Raw genomic sequence first — 17,814 nt, 5'->3', positions numbered from 1 at the left:
ACAGCCAAACGAACAGGCTGTTGCAAATCTCCTGGACTAGTACCTGGTTGTTATACTCTATGTAAAGGCCACACACAGGGCTGTTCTGTGCGTAGAAGCTAACATGAAGCCGTCGTACTCTCGATATTGAGAGACGACGTTTATCCCACACTCTTGCGCCTCTGATTTTTCACAGCATGTATCCATGAATATATTCCAATTAAGGAATTTCTCTTCAAATTTGCCAAAAACATAAAAAATGCGTAAACGATTGGGATAACTGCAAATACGAATTTGGGCAGGTTGAATGTAGAAATGGCAGAACGGGATCTGTCTGGACCTTTTTTCACCCCTAGTCAGCAATCAGCGTGGATCACCATGGTACTCCAACAGTCCAACGGTCCAACCCTGCCGCACACTCCAAACCGTCGCACACAACAAGTAAATGTGGCATTGTGTCACGAACAGGAAGGTGTTTGTCCTGCCGGCTGGATCAGTTACAACAGCTTCAGCTTGACATGTTTTAGATCTTCTGTGAGCTGCCTCTGCAGATTTATCTTCAATATGTCATTGGTCGCACTACCCAGCCGAATTTCCTTGAGGCTCGTGAGAAATGCTAGCCCATGCATTTGCGCCCCAAAAAAGTCAGCGTGTATCAGCTCGAGCTTCGGCATTGTGTGTTCTTTAAAAAATAGCTCATCGCAATATACTCCTTTGAGCTCCAGCACCATGAGCTTCGGGAAAGACGGGCCATGGAAAAGGAGCTCCCTCGCTATAAAAGAAGCAAAACGTAGATTTAACACTTTAAGATTTGGTAGTTTTCCAATAGCTTGCATGGGAACAGCTGAGGCAATTTGGGTATCATCCAGCTGCAACTTCAATAGATTCTGAAGCTTATGGATCCACTCAGTTACTCTGACTAGCTTGCCTTCCAGCTTGAGGCACTCAAGGTGTATTGGTGGCAACAAATCACCCAAACAACTATCTAACCCATGACCCTTCACTGACAGTGATCGGAGTTGCTTGTTAGCGGAAATGACAGACCAGAACTTCTTGCTGTATTTGCTGTGCACACCAGCCACACCAAGCTTACGTAGCTGAGTAAGCCCTTCAAGCTCTTTCAGAGTGGTCTTGCTCCGTGCAACATTGACAACTCCTAGTGTGTGCAGGGCCTTCAGTTTCCTGATTCCTCTAGGAGCTTCAACGCCCCCAAATAGAAGCCTAAAGAATGTGGATTGCATGTTGAATACATCTCGCCTGTTCAAACCATCATCTAGAGCTTGTGGCCTCCAGCAGAAAGAGCAAACAGATAAGCAAAAGAGGATCCGTGTTAGACACATGCGGATGTGGTATAGCAAAGATGTGCAGCAATTATTCTTTCTCATGGGAACATTTTCCTTGAGAAGACTGCCTCTGGAGCCATCTGACATTTACTATGCCACAAAAGAAAAGCATCTTGGACAATCCTCGCCATGGCATCATAGGATACAGATCTGGGGTCATCTATTAGGTGATCCTCCATATCTGGAATGACAGAGTCGATACCTTCAAAGAAAACAGCCCTACAAAAACGTAGCGGAAAACATGATCCTTCATGTTCACGGAGCTGTTGAAGTATTAAATCTTCCAGGCCCTGTTGTCTTCCTTCCGAATCATCATCAGATGCAAGAAGTTGTTCTAGCTTCTGTAGCTTGGTGATTGTAGATGGAAAACTAGCTATATTTGTACCTCTACCATCCAGAGTTTGGAGGTGTCTCAGATTTCCCAAAGAACTAGGAAGGCAGTAGATATTGCAACATCCTCGTATAGAAAGGTACCTCAGGTGAAGGAGCTGCCCAATTTGATCAAGATGATGATCCCTTAACCCCAAGGTATCACCCAAATCGAGCACTCTGAGAAACCTCATCTTATCAGAAATAAAAAATGATTTCCAATCTCCAAATACGGTCAATGACCGTACATGCGACAAGTCCACCATGCTCTCCAGTACATCTTTATCTCTTTTCCAGTTGCTGCCTATAACAAGATGACGTATTGTACCTTGTGCATCGCTCAAACAACACCCTTCCTCTAGAGTAAAAGCAAGGTTTTCCTCCCTAGCCTTTAGTATGCATATTTCACGGATGAGATCATGAAGGTGACAAGAATCAATTGCCCCACCATACTGAATTGCCCCTTCCCATAGCAAGATCATGCTCCTATCCAAAAGCTCATCAAAATATTTGTCACCAACTTTCTCTGCAGTCATGCCATGCATTTCTCTACAGTAACCCTCAGCAATCCATCTCCTTATCAAACGTTTTCGCTTAATTTTGTAATCTTCTGGAAATATGGACATGTATAAGAAAGGGGACTTGAGATGATATGGTAAACCATCATAGCTCCTCATAAGAACTGTCTTTATACTCCTAAGTTCAGGATTGATGTCCAATTCAACCCTGATGTGATCATTGACCTTCCTCCATTCAGTGGCAGTTTTAGGCTTAGTAGCTAGGAATCCACCAATTGTAGATATTGCAAGGGGAAGTCCATGACACTTCTTAATGATTGGTGCTGCTTGATCCAACATATCAGTACCTAAATTTGTATTTTCAGGGTGGTCGTTAAACACCTGCAGCAAATGTAGCTAAGCTTAAATACTTGGGATGAAAAAATTATTATTGTTAACTGAAAATACAAAATGCATGTCATTGTTTGACCAATAATTCTTGAGAAGCTGAAGCAACATAAAAAACAGTGGGATCTATGCCTTACTCTACAAGCTTGCACAGCCTTTCTACTAGCATTCTTTGGGAGCAAAAATTATGGTGAAACAAATGTAAGAACAATAATTATAAGATGACGACTTGATCAACTCGGACTTATTGAAACTGAAATGGCCATTGAACTATTAGGCTATCTAGCTCAAAGATAAGTGGTGTAACCGCTGATTTTTTATTTAATATTAATAGTTTCCTAGTTGCTGCTCAAACACAAAGGAGTCACATATACTTGGCCATAAGGCCCGAGGCCTGATGGCCCGCCCACAGGCCACTCTTTTGGCCCGGCCCAGGCACGGCACGGCCCAGTGGCCGTCGGGCCTGGGCCAGCCCGACTTAATCCTAGGGCCATGCCTGGGCTACTCTCTCAGCCCGTCGTGCTGCCCGGCCCGACCCGATCTGCAGATGGCCTGTTAAGGCCTTTCACAGCCACCTTCAACTTAGGTATAAAAACGAAACCCTAATTCCTAATTCCCACACCCAGCCGCCGCACCCCAACTCCGCTCGCGCAGCGTCGCAGCGCGCGTGACTCCGCACGCACCCTTCCGCTACATCCTCGCTTTCCTCCGGCTCCGCCCAACGCTCCGTCTCTCTTCCTCGCCTTTTCCTCCGACTCCGCCCAACGCACTCGACAGCCATCGCCTGGCGGCAGCGCAGCAGCAGTTCCCGCGGCGCCGGCGCAGCTCCTCCGCATTCGATGGCCACCACTTGGCGGCGGCGTAGCGGCAGCTCCCGCGGCGCCGGCGCAGCTCCTCCGCGTTTGTTGGCCACCGCCCGCAGCAGCGGCGGCCAGCGCGTTGCATCGGCGGTGGCGTAGCAGCTCGCTCCTGGGCCGACTCAGGCACGTCGGGCCCAGCAGGCCTTCAGGCCGGCCCGGCACGGTCTGCCCCCTTTAGGGCCGTGCTTGGGCCGTTGGCGCCGCCCGTGGGCTGGGTGCATCGGGCCGTGCCGAGCACGGGTTCGTGCCGTGCTGGGCCGGGCAGCCCGAATGGCCATCTATAGAGTCACACAACTGGCATTGTAGATATGGCCACCAAGGCACACCTATGCCATTATGGTGGCGTTTAGTTTAGGGGTGGGATAGGGACATAGCACATCTAATATAATTCTACACTTAAGTCCTATAGAACTAGAAGTTTAATAGAACGTCTCTCTTGAATTTTAGTCCCAGTAGAATTTGAGTCACCGCACAACAGAATATGAATAGAGTGTGTGCTCAAAGATTAATAATTACGATTAGTTGTAGGTACTGAATTTAATTAGCAATATACCTCTACTACTCATTTTTTAGCTCGCGTAAGAGCACAGGTTGACGGATTTAGTACTGCTAGTTAAAAGATACACATCAGTTCTACCACTTTCTCGAAGTAACGGAATTTTTACAAAGATAGGGCAATTTAAGTGTGCATGCCAACTTTTGAGTCTAAAAGAATTGTATGTCAAATTTGTTGACTAGTTGGTTGCTTTCATATGAATCAGTTCTGTGGTAACTGACATAAAGAATCTTAAAATCGTAGATGCAATAATTATGACATCTTAAAAGGAAAAAGGCCGACATCGCTAAACAGAGGGAATAGTCTGGATATCTTAAAAAAGCCACTGTATATCAGGACCTGTTCGGTAGAGATTCACTACTAAAAAAAAGTAAATCTAGATCTAAGATTCACCACGGATCAGCTGCACCGTGGATCTACAAGAAAACTGTTTGGCTAATGCAGCTGCTCCAGATCCACCCAAGGGCATTTTGGTTCGAATGGACAAGATTTGCCCTTGGGATAGGCTCCACGTGTCAGTGAGTCTGTTTGGCTTTTTTCGTTTTCTCTTTCCCCGGGCCCGTGCTCAGGTGCGGGCAGCCGCGATCGGTGCTCGTGAGCAGTCATGGCTGGGGCGCTCGCGGCCGGTGCACGGCCAGGGCGGGGCCGATGCTCGCGGGCAGCCGCACCCGGGGCGCTTGATGCCAGCGCCTGTTCTTCCTTCTCTGGCTGGCGCGGGCACGGCCCTAGCTGGCAGCGTGTGGCCCCAGCGGCCATGGCGGCTTGGTGGCCAGCCAGGCGCCGGTCTAGGCATGGCGCGCTGACATCATAGCTCCTCGGCACGGGCATCTCGGTGGCTCGTGGCGGCATGGGCGGACGCCTCCTCAGCCGATGACTCCTTGGCGCGGGGCACGAGCGGGCGCCTCCTCGGCCGGTGGCCCGACAACGCATGGGGGCAGGGCAGGAGCCTTGCCGGCCAGCATCTCGGCTGCCCGTGTGGGTGTGGGCGGACGCCTCCCGGATGGCGACTCCTTGACCAAGGGAGGCTCTTGTGGCCGGATCTCACCGCACGGCGCTCACGGGGCCAGGACAGGCAGTTCTCGTTGTGCACGGCATCAGGCCAGCCATGGCCAGTGCTGAGTGCGTGCTCGGCTGACGCAGGGCTCCGATGGTGCGGCTAGGGAGCCAATAGGAATGGGGCGGTGGCCATGGTGCATCCAAGGTGCTGGATGGGGAGAACGGGAAAGAAGGGAAAAGGAAGGAGAGAGAAGAAAGAGAACCGGTACGTGTGTAATGAGTGGCATTGGTGAGTAATTTTTTTCAACTCCACCAAACTTGAGTTGGTGGAGCACCCCAAGAGGAGCTCTACCAAAATGGTGAATCTAGCCCTCTAGATCCACCTTGTTGGTGAATCTAGATTTGGTGGATCTAGAGTGCTTGGGATTTTTTTGTGGAGTGGAGTTATTTTTGGTGAATCTAGAGCTGATGAATCTCTACCAAACAGGCCCTTAGTCTTGAGGGCGTGCAAATGTAGTTACACTATAGTTATGTGTTACACATGCTACCGGAGACCAGCCGCTATAGCCCATCCAACATGTGGAGAACCGGGTGTCCCGGAGCCCAAATGAAGTGGGCGCGTTAGAAGTCCAAACGCTAATGTACTTGGGCCAGATTGGGCGTGATCTCTAAGCCCCAAATGAAACTATGCTATAGGGAACTCACTGTCAGCAGAGCCAAATGTGTTAGAATGTAAACCCATGGGCCATGGGCTTGCCGACCCACGCTCCCCATCGTTCCTTTATGTACTCACTAATAGTCATATTGAACAATCTAATCGAGCATTATCCAAACCCTAATACTCTATCATGGTATCAATGAGATGGTTAGCTCCTAGGACCTCTCCTTGGTTCCACAAACCCTACCACCGTGGCCGCTGAGTTCCACTTGCCGGCCCGATTGCCTGCTGCCGCTGAAAACGCTATGTTTGGTTTTGCCTAATTGAGACAACCTAGTGAACTAACCCTATGCTCTAAGTGTTGTGATTGAGTTAGGTTGGTTCACAATTATGGTGGAGCTGGATGGCACTCCAGGTGAAGGAGATGGCCACAAGAAGGTGATCAAGTTCTCCACATTTGGAAAAGAAGAAAGAAAAAAACAAAATCCTATAGACTCAAGGCAAAGGTATAAGATATGGCCTTTGTTTGCCAGTCAAGACACAATAGAGTGTGTGATCGGGTTTAGGATAGATAGTCATACTAAAAGAGAGGAAACTCGAAGCTAATGTGATTATCTAAAGTGCCATTAGGTGAAATGACTCCATGCATGTGCATTAGGACGTAGTGAGCTAACATAACCCTTTGAAAAAACTTTGAAAAATGCTAACTCATGTACACAAATAATGGATATACTTGGAGTTAGCACATTTGTAAAGGGCTTGAAGATTGGAAGAGAAGGAGACCTTGAGCAGGCGTCAGACCGTGTGAACGCAGGCGTCGGACCATTAACCCGTAGGGTTCGACGGTCGACCCTAGCTCATAGAGAAGGCAGTGAACACGCGCGAAGCGTTGGACCAAGGAAATCTAGGGCACCAAACGGTATGGTAACACTATTCATCATCCGAAGTTTAGCTCAGCAGAGGAATAGGCGCTCGGTATTAGGGGCGTCGGACCACAAAATTGGTCCAACGGCCACCGTCGGACGCTGGTGTTGCAGTGTAGAAACCACGACATGCATTGTTGTTCGTTGGATGTCACTAAGTGTGGGTCTCCGGTGGCTCGGGTGGACTCAAGAACACAGAGAGGACGTACTAACTCATCCTTGTTCGAGCTATCAGGGCCCTATGTCCAGCAGCAAATGTTTCTTGTATTCCAGACCACCCAAATCGAGGGGTTACAACATAGTGTAAGAGATTTGGAAGGGGATCGCTCGGTGCTATCCTAGGCTCATTGGTGGTGAGGTTTCTTCCTCGTCGGAGAGGAAGAAGACGATGGTGAGGACCTCTTGATACTCCTCTCGAGGTGGCTCTGCTCTTAGTGCATAGCTCTGAGCTCTGAGTTGTAGTGAGGACTCTATTCGATTGGCTTGATTCTGTTTGCCTTCTATTCGTCCTCCCCCCTCTGTAGGATCCAACCTCCCCTTATATATCGAGGTAGGTGCGGTACATGGCGGTTCACGGGGTTTAGTCTATGGTCTACATGCACCGGAGTCCAAGAGGGCATTGCTGCGGCATGGATGGACCTCGGCATTGTCGTAGAGCCAGGGAAGCCCTAGGCATCATCTGGCTGCTCTGCTCTGACGCTCTGACCGTCAAACCTTGTTGGCATGGACCAGCCTCCACTAGGTGCACCTTCTGGAGACTTCATTGGTGGCGAAGGCATCTGGCTTGAGGGACTAATGAGCGGGCCTAGAAGCTCCTGAGCCCCTAAAGCCGGTAGAGGGGTTTTGTCCCCTTGTGTCATGCCCTGTGCGTGACTATGTCGGAAGAGTGGATGACATCGCTGTGCCCATTGGGCTGCGCTTAGGAGCCCCCGAGCCTTGGGCGCTTGGGGCACTAGGTTTCAGCCCGACCCTTGTCCTGTGCTGGAGGTAGAGCCCAAGGATCAGGCTCGAGCTACCGTTGATTGGGAGTCTAGGGCTCGGGTGAGCCCCCAAGTCCCGAGCAGAGGTCGAGGGCATGCTCAGGTTCCCCCTAATCCTTAGCCGGAAGGTGCGTGCCAGCGCCCCTGATAGGTGTAGCCCCCGAGCAGTACTGGAGGGATCGGTCGGGTGGTCCTTCGGTTGGGAACCTCTTACCCCGAGACTTAGCATATCCCTATGTTATAGTCTCGTCAGCTGGTCCGACTCGAGTAAGGTTCTAGAACCTCTCTGGTGGGTGTCGGACTATGGCTGCAGTGTAGTCTGATGGTCGTCGGACTTCGCTAGGTCGAATAGTGGAATCAAACTTTTGAGGCACCAATGGATAGTTTGAACCACATGGACACGTGGCAGCTCATAGAGTGGTCAGATTGACCCGTTGGACGGTTTGACAGTCCTGATCCCGTGGTCCGACGGTCGATTTCTAGAGCAAGGGCTAGTGTAAGCCTTGGGGCTGTATTTAAGGGCTTTGGTCGTCTTGGGGAGGTTCTATTGGCCATTTTCAAAGTTGATACAACCTCTTGAGCTGAGCCAAACCTCTCCCACTCATTTCCATCATTTGTTGATCATCTAAGTGAGTTGGGAGTGATCCAAAGTGCTTTTGCATTGAGTTGAAGCATCTAGTGGCACTAGTGATCAATTTGCTACGGGATTTCTTGTTACTCTTGGTGGTTGCCGCCACCTAGATGGCTTGGAGCAGCGGTGGATTGTTGAGCGGAAGGTGGTGATAGTTTCCAGCACCAATCAGTGATTTATGAGGGGTTCTTGACCTTAGTCCCCGCGGAACATTTGCAAACAGGTACTCTAGTGGAATCGTGGCTTCTGGAGCTCTCTCTAGTGTGGTTCTTATGGCGCCCAAGTGGTGGGCTAGCGGTGTGATGCCTATTAGCGCGTGAGCCACCTAGTTAGTGTCTCACCACAACGTGGACGTAGGTTGTCGGCAAGCAACTGAACCATAGAGTTGGAGTCTCCTTTTTTCTTGATTGTCTCTTGCTCGATTGGTATACCACTCTATCTCTCTCGCATTTACAATTCCATACTTGTCTTGAGTGGTAGTTGCTTGTGTAGCCTAGTGTCGGTGCAGAATATGACTAACTAGTAAATATTTGTAGTTTTGCCGTACGTTGTGATCGGAGGTGGCCTAGCACTCAATGACACAGGGTTTATACTGGTTTAGGCAACATGCCCTACGTCCAGTTTGGGTCGGTTAGTGACTTTATTCCTGAGCCCAGGTGCTCGAAGTTGGGTTACAAATGAGAATGAGAAAGATGAGGTATAGAAGAGGTCAGGTCGGCTCCGGTCAGAAGGGCCAAGAGCGACGGGAGCTACACTATGAGCTAAGCATTCAATCGCGTGCTTGGGGTAAGAACCCAGCGATTCTATGGTTGTGAGCTGATGAACTTGATCGATGATGGTTTTTTACCAGAAAGGACTAAAAAGAGACCCCTTTGTTGGAGGGAGCGCATCCCCTTTTATAGACAAAAGGGATGGCTTTACAAGTGAGAGGGTAAGGGTACATATGCTATTGGGCTTTGTTGTCCATGCCAGCGGGTACAATATAATGGCAGGCGCCCACAACACTGTTGATGTCATTGTAGAATATTAGATGCATGTGGGAGATCATGTTGCCTTTGGGAATGGTAGATGTCGGTACCTGCAAATACTGTTGATGCCTAAAGGCATGTGAGGAGTCTCACCATATTCACCTGGCATGGTAAATCCCGGCACCCATAATACTATCGATGCCCAGAGGCACGTGGGGGGCCTTACCGTATGGGAGTTAACGGCGCCCACAACACTATAGAGATAAATATTGGCGCCTACAATACTGTTTGTGTCAGGATGGTTGCAGAGCATTGTTCCCGCAGGTGCTCAGGGTATGGTCCCTGGTAGCCTGGTTTGACTTGTGCGCCCTGGCTTGCTTTCTCCGTTTGTCCCCTGGTTCCTTCCGAGCGGGCGTCCCCGGTCGGACGGCTCCAGTCGGCCCTGGGCGCGCCACTCGGAGAAGAGCGGTGAGCAGGGTTTCTATGAACCCCGGTCGGGGGACATGGGGTCGGAGTCGAATGTAGCACTTTGGGCTTGGCCTTTCGATCGGAGAGGTCGTCCGGAGGCGACTGGAGTCCGAAGCGAGCACTCCGGTCGGAGAGGTGGGCCGAAGTTGTCGACGAGCGGGCGTTGTTCCTTTTCGGCCAGACCTTCTGGTCGGTGGCTGGACCACCCTTTCGGCCTGTTGCTCTAGACCCTTGGGCTGGCCTATGAGCTGTGTGCTGTCTGTTTGGGCCGAGCCTTGGCACAGAAGCCGGTCCCCGAGGGACCTCAGGTTTTTGAACCCGACAGGAGCCCCCGAGCCTCCGGACGATTCGGGTAGAATTGTCCGGGGGGTTTTTTGACTTGCTGGTGGGTGCGCGCGAGCGCACCCGCGGGTGTACCCCCGAGCCCCCGGGCAGTTCGGGCAGAATCGGCTGGGGGGTTTTCCGCGTTGTCAGCGGGGGAGGTTTTCCTGTTGTGTCGGCGGGTGCGCGCGAGCGCACCCACAGGTGTAGCCCCTGAGCCCCCGGGCGGTTCGGGCAGAACTGTCTGGGGGATGTTTGGTTCAGCGGGTGTGTGTGTTCCTAGTTCGAGACCGAATTTTGTCACCAAGGCGTCGCTGTGCAGCCAAGGTGGTTAGGCGCGGGGATTGGATTTTGAGATAGAACTGATTGGTCTTGGCCTCGATGCATGCCGTAGGACCGGGCGAGGGGTTTAGTTCGGGTGTGACTGAGCTCACTGCTCCTGGCGTCGTTGCGCGCCGTGGGATCGGGCGAGTCAGAGTCGCGAATGGACCCTGGCGTCGGTGCGCGCCGTGGTTAGGGACAGTTAGTTTTCAGGGATCGGACGAGATGGAGCCCGTGGGTCCAGGCGTCGGTGCATGCCACGGGACCGGGCGGGTTGGAGTTGTGGATCCTGGCCTTGGCATAGCCTAGGTAGCCGAGGTAGCTAGTTAGTTTTTGGAATCGGATGAGCCGGAGCTTGTGGATCCCGACGAGGCGAGTTCGGGGTCGCGGTCCCAGGAGCTTGATGCGTAGTTGGAAGCGTAGCCGAATGGGGCGAGATCGGGGTCACAGACCCAGGTGTCCTTGGAGCGCAGTCGGAAGCGTAGCCGGATGGGGCGAGATCGGGGTCGCAGACCCAGGCGTTTGGCTTGAGCCCCTGAGACCTGTCGGGCCTTCATAGGGGTCGGTGTGAGTTTGTGTGCATTACCCCATCCTCGGTCCCTCACAACCGGAGGGGTTGAGTTTTGTCGCTTGTCCCGATCGCTCGGGTTCGAGTGACGCACTCGGTGAGTTCACTAATGGGTGTGATCGAGTGAAATCTGGGTCCGTCGTTCGTGACGGGGTCGGCATAGCCCTCTTGTGACATTCCACTACTCCTTTACCTACTACCCGGCAGATGCCTGGGTCGTTCCATAGACCGACCCGGGTGGCCTAACGGCCTCCCCTCGATGGAGATTCTGTGGGCTTGGCGAGAGGTTCAGGATCGAATGAGAACGTTGAGATGACCCAGTCTGCCAGACCGGGCGAGGGCCGCACGAGGCTCATCTGCGATTTTCTCCCCTGGCTCTGTTGGCTGCTCATGTCGAATGAGGCAACCGCCGCTTCATGACGCAATACGGAGCATTGTGATGCATTTTGCAGCACGTGCGATGCTTAGTTCTCGGGCCCCCGGGCGATTCAGGGCCCGAATCATCCGGGAGGCACGGGCGTATGGAATGAGTGCGCGTATGGATGTATGAAATGCTTATAAGGAAATAGAGGGGGTTTGGCAGTGTTTATCTTGACGACCGGAGTGACGGGGCTCGGAGAGCTTTAGTCGGAAAAGGTCCGACCGGGACCCGTGCTCGTCGTTCGTGATGGAGTCAGCATGGCCCACATGGGGTGTCCCTTCGCTTCCTACCTATGTCTCGGTGTGTATCTTGAGTGATTCGATCGACTCAGGGGTTCGGATGGTTTCTTCTAGCGGAAGATTTCGCTTTGGATCTCTCCAGGTTTGGCTTGGGGAAGCGGGGAGCCGCCCGCGTGCGATGGCGCTTCGGTTCCTGTGCCCGTCGTGCGGTAGTGGTGGGCCATGGCCGGGCCATGTTCCTTCTGATCAGGAGCCGTTCCATCGCGCAGGGCACGTCTCATCGGTCAGGGCGTGTCTTATCTGCATTAAATGGGAAAGAGAGAGGATTTTTCATTCCGCCGTTCTGCCTTCCCCGATCGGTGCGCCTTTCCCTGACTGTTGTTCCCTTTTCCTTTAAGTAGGAGAAGGGAGAGGGTTTTTTCGCCCCGTTCTTTTGCCTGTTCCTCGTATGCCGCCGCCTTCCCTCTTCCTTCTTGCCGTGAGCATTCCTAAGAGCCGCGGAGGTTTTTAGGAAAGAAAAAAGGGAGAGAGCGAGGGGGAAGAGAAGAACTCACCTAATCCTTTTGCGAACCGGGGCGAAATGTCGGACTGGAGGTCGTCCACCGTGAGGAAGTCGGTGCTGGAGGCCTTCGTCAAGAAGGGGTTTCTACCACTGCAGGAGGTGGCGCACTAGAGGGTTCCCGGGAGGGAGGAGTTTCCGCAGCCTCAGCCTGACGAGGTGGTGTCCTTCCTCACCTTCCATGAGCATGGGTTGGGATACCCCGCGCACTGGTTCTTGCGCGGGCTCCTCAATGAGTGGGGTCTAGAGCTACAGCACCTTAATCCGACGGGGGTGCTGCACATCGCCAGCTTCGTTGTCGTCTGTGAGGCTTTCCTCGGGATGGAGCCGCACGCGGATTTCTGATATGTCTACCTCTCCCTTGGATCCCACAACCTTGGACATTTTTAGCAATGATGATTGCTCCACTTTGCTCATCGGGACTAGTGCTCAAGCTGCGCATGCGCCTACAGCCGATTCGGCTTGGCTGCATGCCCCTGGCGCTACCAAGCCACCGCCTCCAGCTGGGTCTGGGTCTCCACCCGTCAGGCCATCCTCACTGCCCAAGCCTTGTGCCACGGGCCCTATGGACACCACGTCCCAAGCTGTTGCCAGCGGCGCTGTTGGGACCTCCGTCGGACCGCCCCATGCCGCTGCCCCTGTCGACACCTTGTCCTAGGTTGTTGCCAGTGGTGCCAAGTGTGCCACCGGGTGCATCGCAACCATGGCCCCGAAGGCCGTTGTGCCCAATGCGCATGGTATGTGCACTTGTGCCAAATTCGGTTTCATCCAGCCGGTGGATCTCCTCAACCTCTACATGGCACGTGGTGCTCTCCTTGCATTTGATGCCTTTTCGATCAGCTCTGTCTAATCTGAATTGGTGTGCTGTGCAATCCGAGTTCGATGCGCTCCAGGCAAAACGACACTTGGACCTTGGTACCTCATCCCCTGGAGTCAATGTTATCACCGGCAAATGGGTATATCACGACATGTTCCTGTTAGATGGTTCTCTTGATCGCTACAATGCTTGATGGGTCTTACGTGGTTTCACTCAACGACCCGAGATTGACTACGACAAGACTTTGAGTCCAGTTGTGAAGCCTGCCACCAATTGTGTGGTACTTAGTTTGGCTCTCTCCCGCTCTTAGTCCGTTCATCAGCTCGACATCAAGAATGTGTTCCTGCATGGCACTATGACCAAGACAGTGTACTGCGTGCAACCATATGGTTTTGTTGACTCCTCTAGACCTGATCATGTTTGCCACCTGAACCGCTCTCTATATGGATTGAAGTAGGCCCTTGCGCTTGGCACAGTCACTTCACTTCTCGTATCACATCTCTTGGATTTGTCGAAGCTAAGTCTGACACCTCGTCGTTTATTCACCGTCGTGGCACTAATATGGCTTTCTTGCTTCTCTATGTTGATGACATCGTTCTCGCCGTTTCGTCAGAGAGTTTCCTCTAGCAGATTATTTCGGCTCTTCGACAGGAATTCTCTATGATAGATATGGGTCCTGTTCATCACTTCCTAGGTATTACTATTGAACATCGAGATCATGGCCTATTTGTCTCACAACGAGAGTATTTGCTAGATATTCTGGACCCTGTTGATATGGAAGATTGCAAGCCATGCAGTACTCCTATGAACACTCACTCCAAATTGTCTGCTGCTGGTACTTTGGTGTCTGATTCTACTCACTACCGCAACATTGCAGGTGCTCTGCAGTATCTCACATTTACTCGACCCGATATCGCTTATATCGTCCAACAAGTTTGTTTACATATGCACGACCCGAGAGATCCCCATCTCGCTGCTATGAAGCGGATTTTGCGGTATTTACAGGGCGCTCTGGACCTCGGTCTCCATCTTAACGGACTTCGCCAATTGGGCCGCCTACCTTGACACTCGCAAATCCACCTCATCTTATGCTGTCTTCCTTGTGGACAATCTCATTTCCTGGTCTTCCAAGCGCCAGCCGACAGTGTCCCGGTCCAATGATGAAGACGTGTGTCGCGTCATGGCCAATGGCATCGCCGAAGCTTGCCGGTTGCGCCAGCTTTTTAGGGAACTTCACTACCCTGTTTGCCGCGCCCACCATTGTTTATTGTGACAACATCAGTGTTGTTTACTTCTTCACCAACCCCGTTCAGTACCAGCAGACTAAACATGTGGAGATTGACTTACACTTGGTCCGTGAACACGCCGCTCCTGGTGAAATTCGCGTCTTGCATGTTCCTACATCGTCCCAATACGCTGACATCTTCACCAAAGATTTGCCAACATCCGTCTTTATGAAGTTTAGGTCCAGTCTGAATGTTCGTTGTGCTCCCAGTTCCGATGCGGGGGCGTGTTAGAATGTAAACCCTTGGGCCATGGGCCTGCCGACCTAGGCTCCCTATCGTGCCTTTTATGTACTCACTGGTAGTCATTGAGCAATCTAATCGAGCATTATCTAAACACCAATACTCTCTCAAAATGTATTAAAGAGAAGGAGCCGTGCGAGAGTAGGTAACAATACAATAGATAACTGAATTCTCTATAGCTAATATGCCCTCCGACGCTACCTTTGTTTTCTTCCCTTCCCCATTCTAGTTCTTCCGATCTCTATCCCTAACATACAGCCACTTCAGGCTTGAGAATACGAGAGGCAGAGTTAATAAGAGCACATTTTATGTAATTAGTGAACTTTATGGCACGAATAAACAAAGAAAAGCATGTTTTGTAGACGGCCAATATTCCGGAAAACTTAACAATGCTAATGCAATAGCCAAAGCAAAGTCATTTCAATAGGAATAATTGACAAAGAAATGTTCAGAAGTACCTTCTTTACGAAGAGGGCAAGTGCCTCCTCTTGATCCAGGACTTGAAGTTGGTGCGTGTTCATGTCTTCTCGCGAACAATGTTTGGCAACTTTATGTTCCCTTGTGGTGACTATGATCCGTTTAGCCTTTGCCAAATGATCTCGAACCAAGTTCCATTCTTCAATAGATGATAGGTCATCAAGAACAATGAGACAGTTCTTATGCTTTTCTAGAATATTTTTTAACTTTTCTCTTAGGTCATCCAACCTCATCGTTGCTAGGTTTGTCCTTACCTGGTCGAGTTTTTTCAGTTTTATTTCACTTGCTGCAGTAGGATCGTCGTCGAGTTTTTTCTGTTTTATTTCACTTGCTGCAGTAGGATCGTCTGTCAGTAATTGCAAAACTAAGGTTCTGATGAGCACTTCATTGTTGAAAGGACGCGGAGTGACCCAAGCACGCTTCCAGTTACCAAGCTGTTGGCTTCTGTAGATGCTTCGGACAAGAGTAGTTTTGCCAAGGCCTCCCATTCCCCAGACAGAGATCACCTTACAGCCTTCCATGTCCGAAGGTTGACCAATCAAATCAAGAACTTTGGATTTCTCTGTCTTTCTCCCAACAAGTACATCATCATCCAGTGCCATTGTCCTCCTGCGATCAAACTTTTTTCTAGCAGTTGAGGTACAGAAATTATTTCCATCTGTACTCTTTGGTTGTCGATATTCTTCATGTATCTCATTACTAGGCGTTGCTGGGTCACAGATGGGCTCAGGAATAATAACCTGATGAACACAACATTTGTTTCAGAAATTTATTCCCTTGTGGTCTATACAATTGCACATCGAGCTACCCGGATATTGACATTCACATTACACTTTCGGTAAGCATAATATGCCCACAAAACTACAAAAGTATATAATTTTATAAATATCTCTATTAGAGCTTCCACAGTAAAACTTTCAATATCATTGGGAGGCATGTATACAATAGATCTGAGAATACATTCTTTTTTATATATTTGTTAATTATTCTTTTAAGCTAACTACCAGGATTAGCTCATCTGTAGCATAAATCTGATAATACATTTGGGATGTAATAACATATTAACCAGGAATGCATATTTTGTCAAATTTTACAAAGTAAATTTGAGATGACACAAAAATATTTGAGGGTGAAAAGCACGCGTCATGCATGTAAGAAAATATAATTTGTGTGCATGCAATTTATATAACAAAATTTTCAGTAGAGTGAAACCCGTTAACTATGAGGAATCGAGGACATGCATGAGGAAATAAAGAATAACCATAGTTGTGTTAGATGACTGATTTGTTTCCTGTTTTACCTTCTTGACATTTTCATTCTTGGTCAAGTTGTGGTGGTTCACATTTGATTTTTCCCTCCTCTAAATCAGCAGGTTTTGCTTCATTTTCGTCAAAAAATTTTTGAGGAAAAGTTTCGTCAAAATTTGATGCACTGGTCCGCTCCTCTGATTCCTTTAGTCAGAAATGGAATAAAAACAACAACCTCAGTCGTGTCGAACAAAACAATAACTGGAAGAAATTTTTTGATGGAGACTTACCTGCTGCCTATGGAACAGATAAAGTGTTTGGTCATACGGGAGCTGCTTGAACTCGGACATTTGGTATGGTTGCTCTGTACATAAGCTTGCAACCTCAACTTGCTGAGTGGACACTATGATTCTGCTCTGTTTCTTGTTGTCAGGGAAGTACCTTCTGATGCATTGCCACTCTTCTATTGTGCGTAGGTCATTTATTACAATTAGATAGCTATTGCTACTCAACTGTGTAGTAAACGTGTGCACTAAATCACTTTGGTTCATCCTCTCCATCTTGAGAAGAACACTTGCCCCAACATTCATTACTACTTCTTCTCCCCCTTGAGGCTTATCATGAACATTTTCAAAGAATTGCCTTACCATGCTATGAAGAAACACTCTTGGCTTCAAAGGGTGGATCAGCCTAACCCATGCCCTGACTCCATACCTTGAGGTCACACTTGGGTCATCATAAACCTCATGGATGGCGGCCGTCTTCCCAGGATCACCGGTTGTTCCCCACACAGCCATCACCCTCAGGTCGACCTCCTTGCTAGTGACCAGCTGCAGGAGGTCTGCCTTGGACTGTTGGTGCTCTACGGCAGCAATCATGGCTTGGTTTATGCCAAACATTGCTGCACCATCAAAGGCGCCAGCCTGCTCCGCTGCCGCACCGGCAGGCTTGGAGCTTGAGCCATCCTTGATGAGGCGGTAGCGCAGGTTCCTGTTCACTACGTAGAAAATGATTTTTAGCAACGGTTCGATTTTTTTTTGTAGGGGAGGCTGGTGATGGAGCTGCCCCTACAGCGGCGTGCTCGGGTGCCCAGACACCAGCTGCCCCTACAAATGGAATAGCAGGGGCGGCTGGTGTTACGAGCCGCCCCTACAAATGGGGTCTGATTTGTAGGGGCGGCTCAATCACCAGCCGCCCCTGGAAATGATATTTGTAGGGGCGGCTCAATCACTAGCCGCCCCTACAAATGCCCCCCATATAAAACAGATGCAGCATCTTCTTTCTCCTCGGGTCACTCACTCTAACCCGTGAAAAAAAGATGGGGAGGCCTTGGACACCTCCCAAAAATTGCTCTACTAAGGGGAAAAGGTTTTGGTCTCAAATCCTTTGGTGGAGAGGTTGTAGAAGGTAAGAAAATGCTATTCTACACTTTTTTTTTGAAGTTTTAATGGTCGGTTAGTGAGTAATTAGAGTTTTGTTTTTCTCTCTCTTCTATGGTGCTTGAGCTATTTATGAGCAAATTAGACCCAACTTTTAAATATACTAGGGTAAATTAGGGAGGAGAACAAGATCATACCCTTATTTGGTCCATGTTTCTTGATTTTAGTGAACAATTAGTTAGTTTTATGGATGTTTCATGTGCATGTGATCTAGATCTAGGGTTTGATTTTTTTATTAATTTC

General features: G+C 49.8%; 2 protein-coding genes across 2 annotated transcripts; both read right to left on the bottom strand.

Annotated features, from left to right (window-relative positions):
• Nucleotides 1-268: 268 nt before the first annotated feature.
• On the bottom strand, nucleotides 269-17,031 carry LOC136507287 (disease resistance protein Pik-2-like). Its single transcript, XM_066502059.1, has 4 exons — nucleotides 16,423-17,031; nucleotides 16,186-16,245; nucleotides 14,867-15,625; nucleotides 269-2,590 (listed from the first exon to the last, which is right to left on the bottom strand). The coding sequence occupies exons 1-4, from the start codon at nucleotides 17,029-17,031 to the stop codon at nucleotides 1,361-1,363; spliced, it is 2,658 nt and encodes an 885-aa protein (XP_066358156.1). The 3' UTR covers nucleotides 269-1,360.
• On the bottom strand, nucleotides 477-1,220 carry LOC136507288 (putative disease resistance protein At1g58400). The gene has a single exon (XM_066502060.1). The coding sequence runs from the start codon at nucleotides 1,218-1,220 to the stop codon at nucleotides 477-479; it is 744 nt and encodes a 247-aa protein (XP_066358157.1).
• Nucleotides 17,032-17,814: the final 783 nt, after the last annotated feature.

Source organism: Miscanthus floridulus, chromosome 15 (assembly GCF_019320115.1).
Source record: "Miscanthus floridulus cultivar M001 chromosome 15, ASM1932011v1, whole genome shotgun sequence".
In the NCBI taxonomy this organism is placed as follows: Eukaryota; Viridiplantae; Streptophyta; class Magnoliopsida; order Poales; family Poaceae; genus Miscanthus; species Miscanthus floridulus.
Note: the sequence above shows the minus strand (reverse complement) of the source record. Positions and strands in the feature narration are given on the sequence as shown.

Bases quoted from the DNA above. Each gene is read 5' to 3' on its own strand.
- LOC136507288 (XM_066502060.1), bottom strand. From the start codon at position 1,220: ATGCAATCCACATTCTTTAGGCTTCTATTTGGGGGCGTTGAAGCTCCT.
- LOC136507287 (XM_066502059.1), bottom strand. From the start codon at position 17,031: ATGTTTGGCATAAACCAAGCCATGATTGCTGCCGTAGAGCACCAACAG. The intron at 16,246-16,422 runs GTAAGTCTCCAT...CTGCTGATTTAG, and splicing joins ATCTGTTCCATAGGCAGCAG to AGGAGGGAAAAATCAAATGT. The intron at 15,626-16,185 runs GTAAAACAGGAA...TGTGTTCATCAG, and splicing joins AGAATGAAAATGTCAAGAAG to GTTATTATTCCTGAGCCCAT.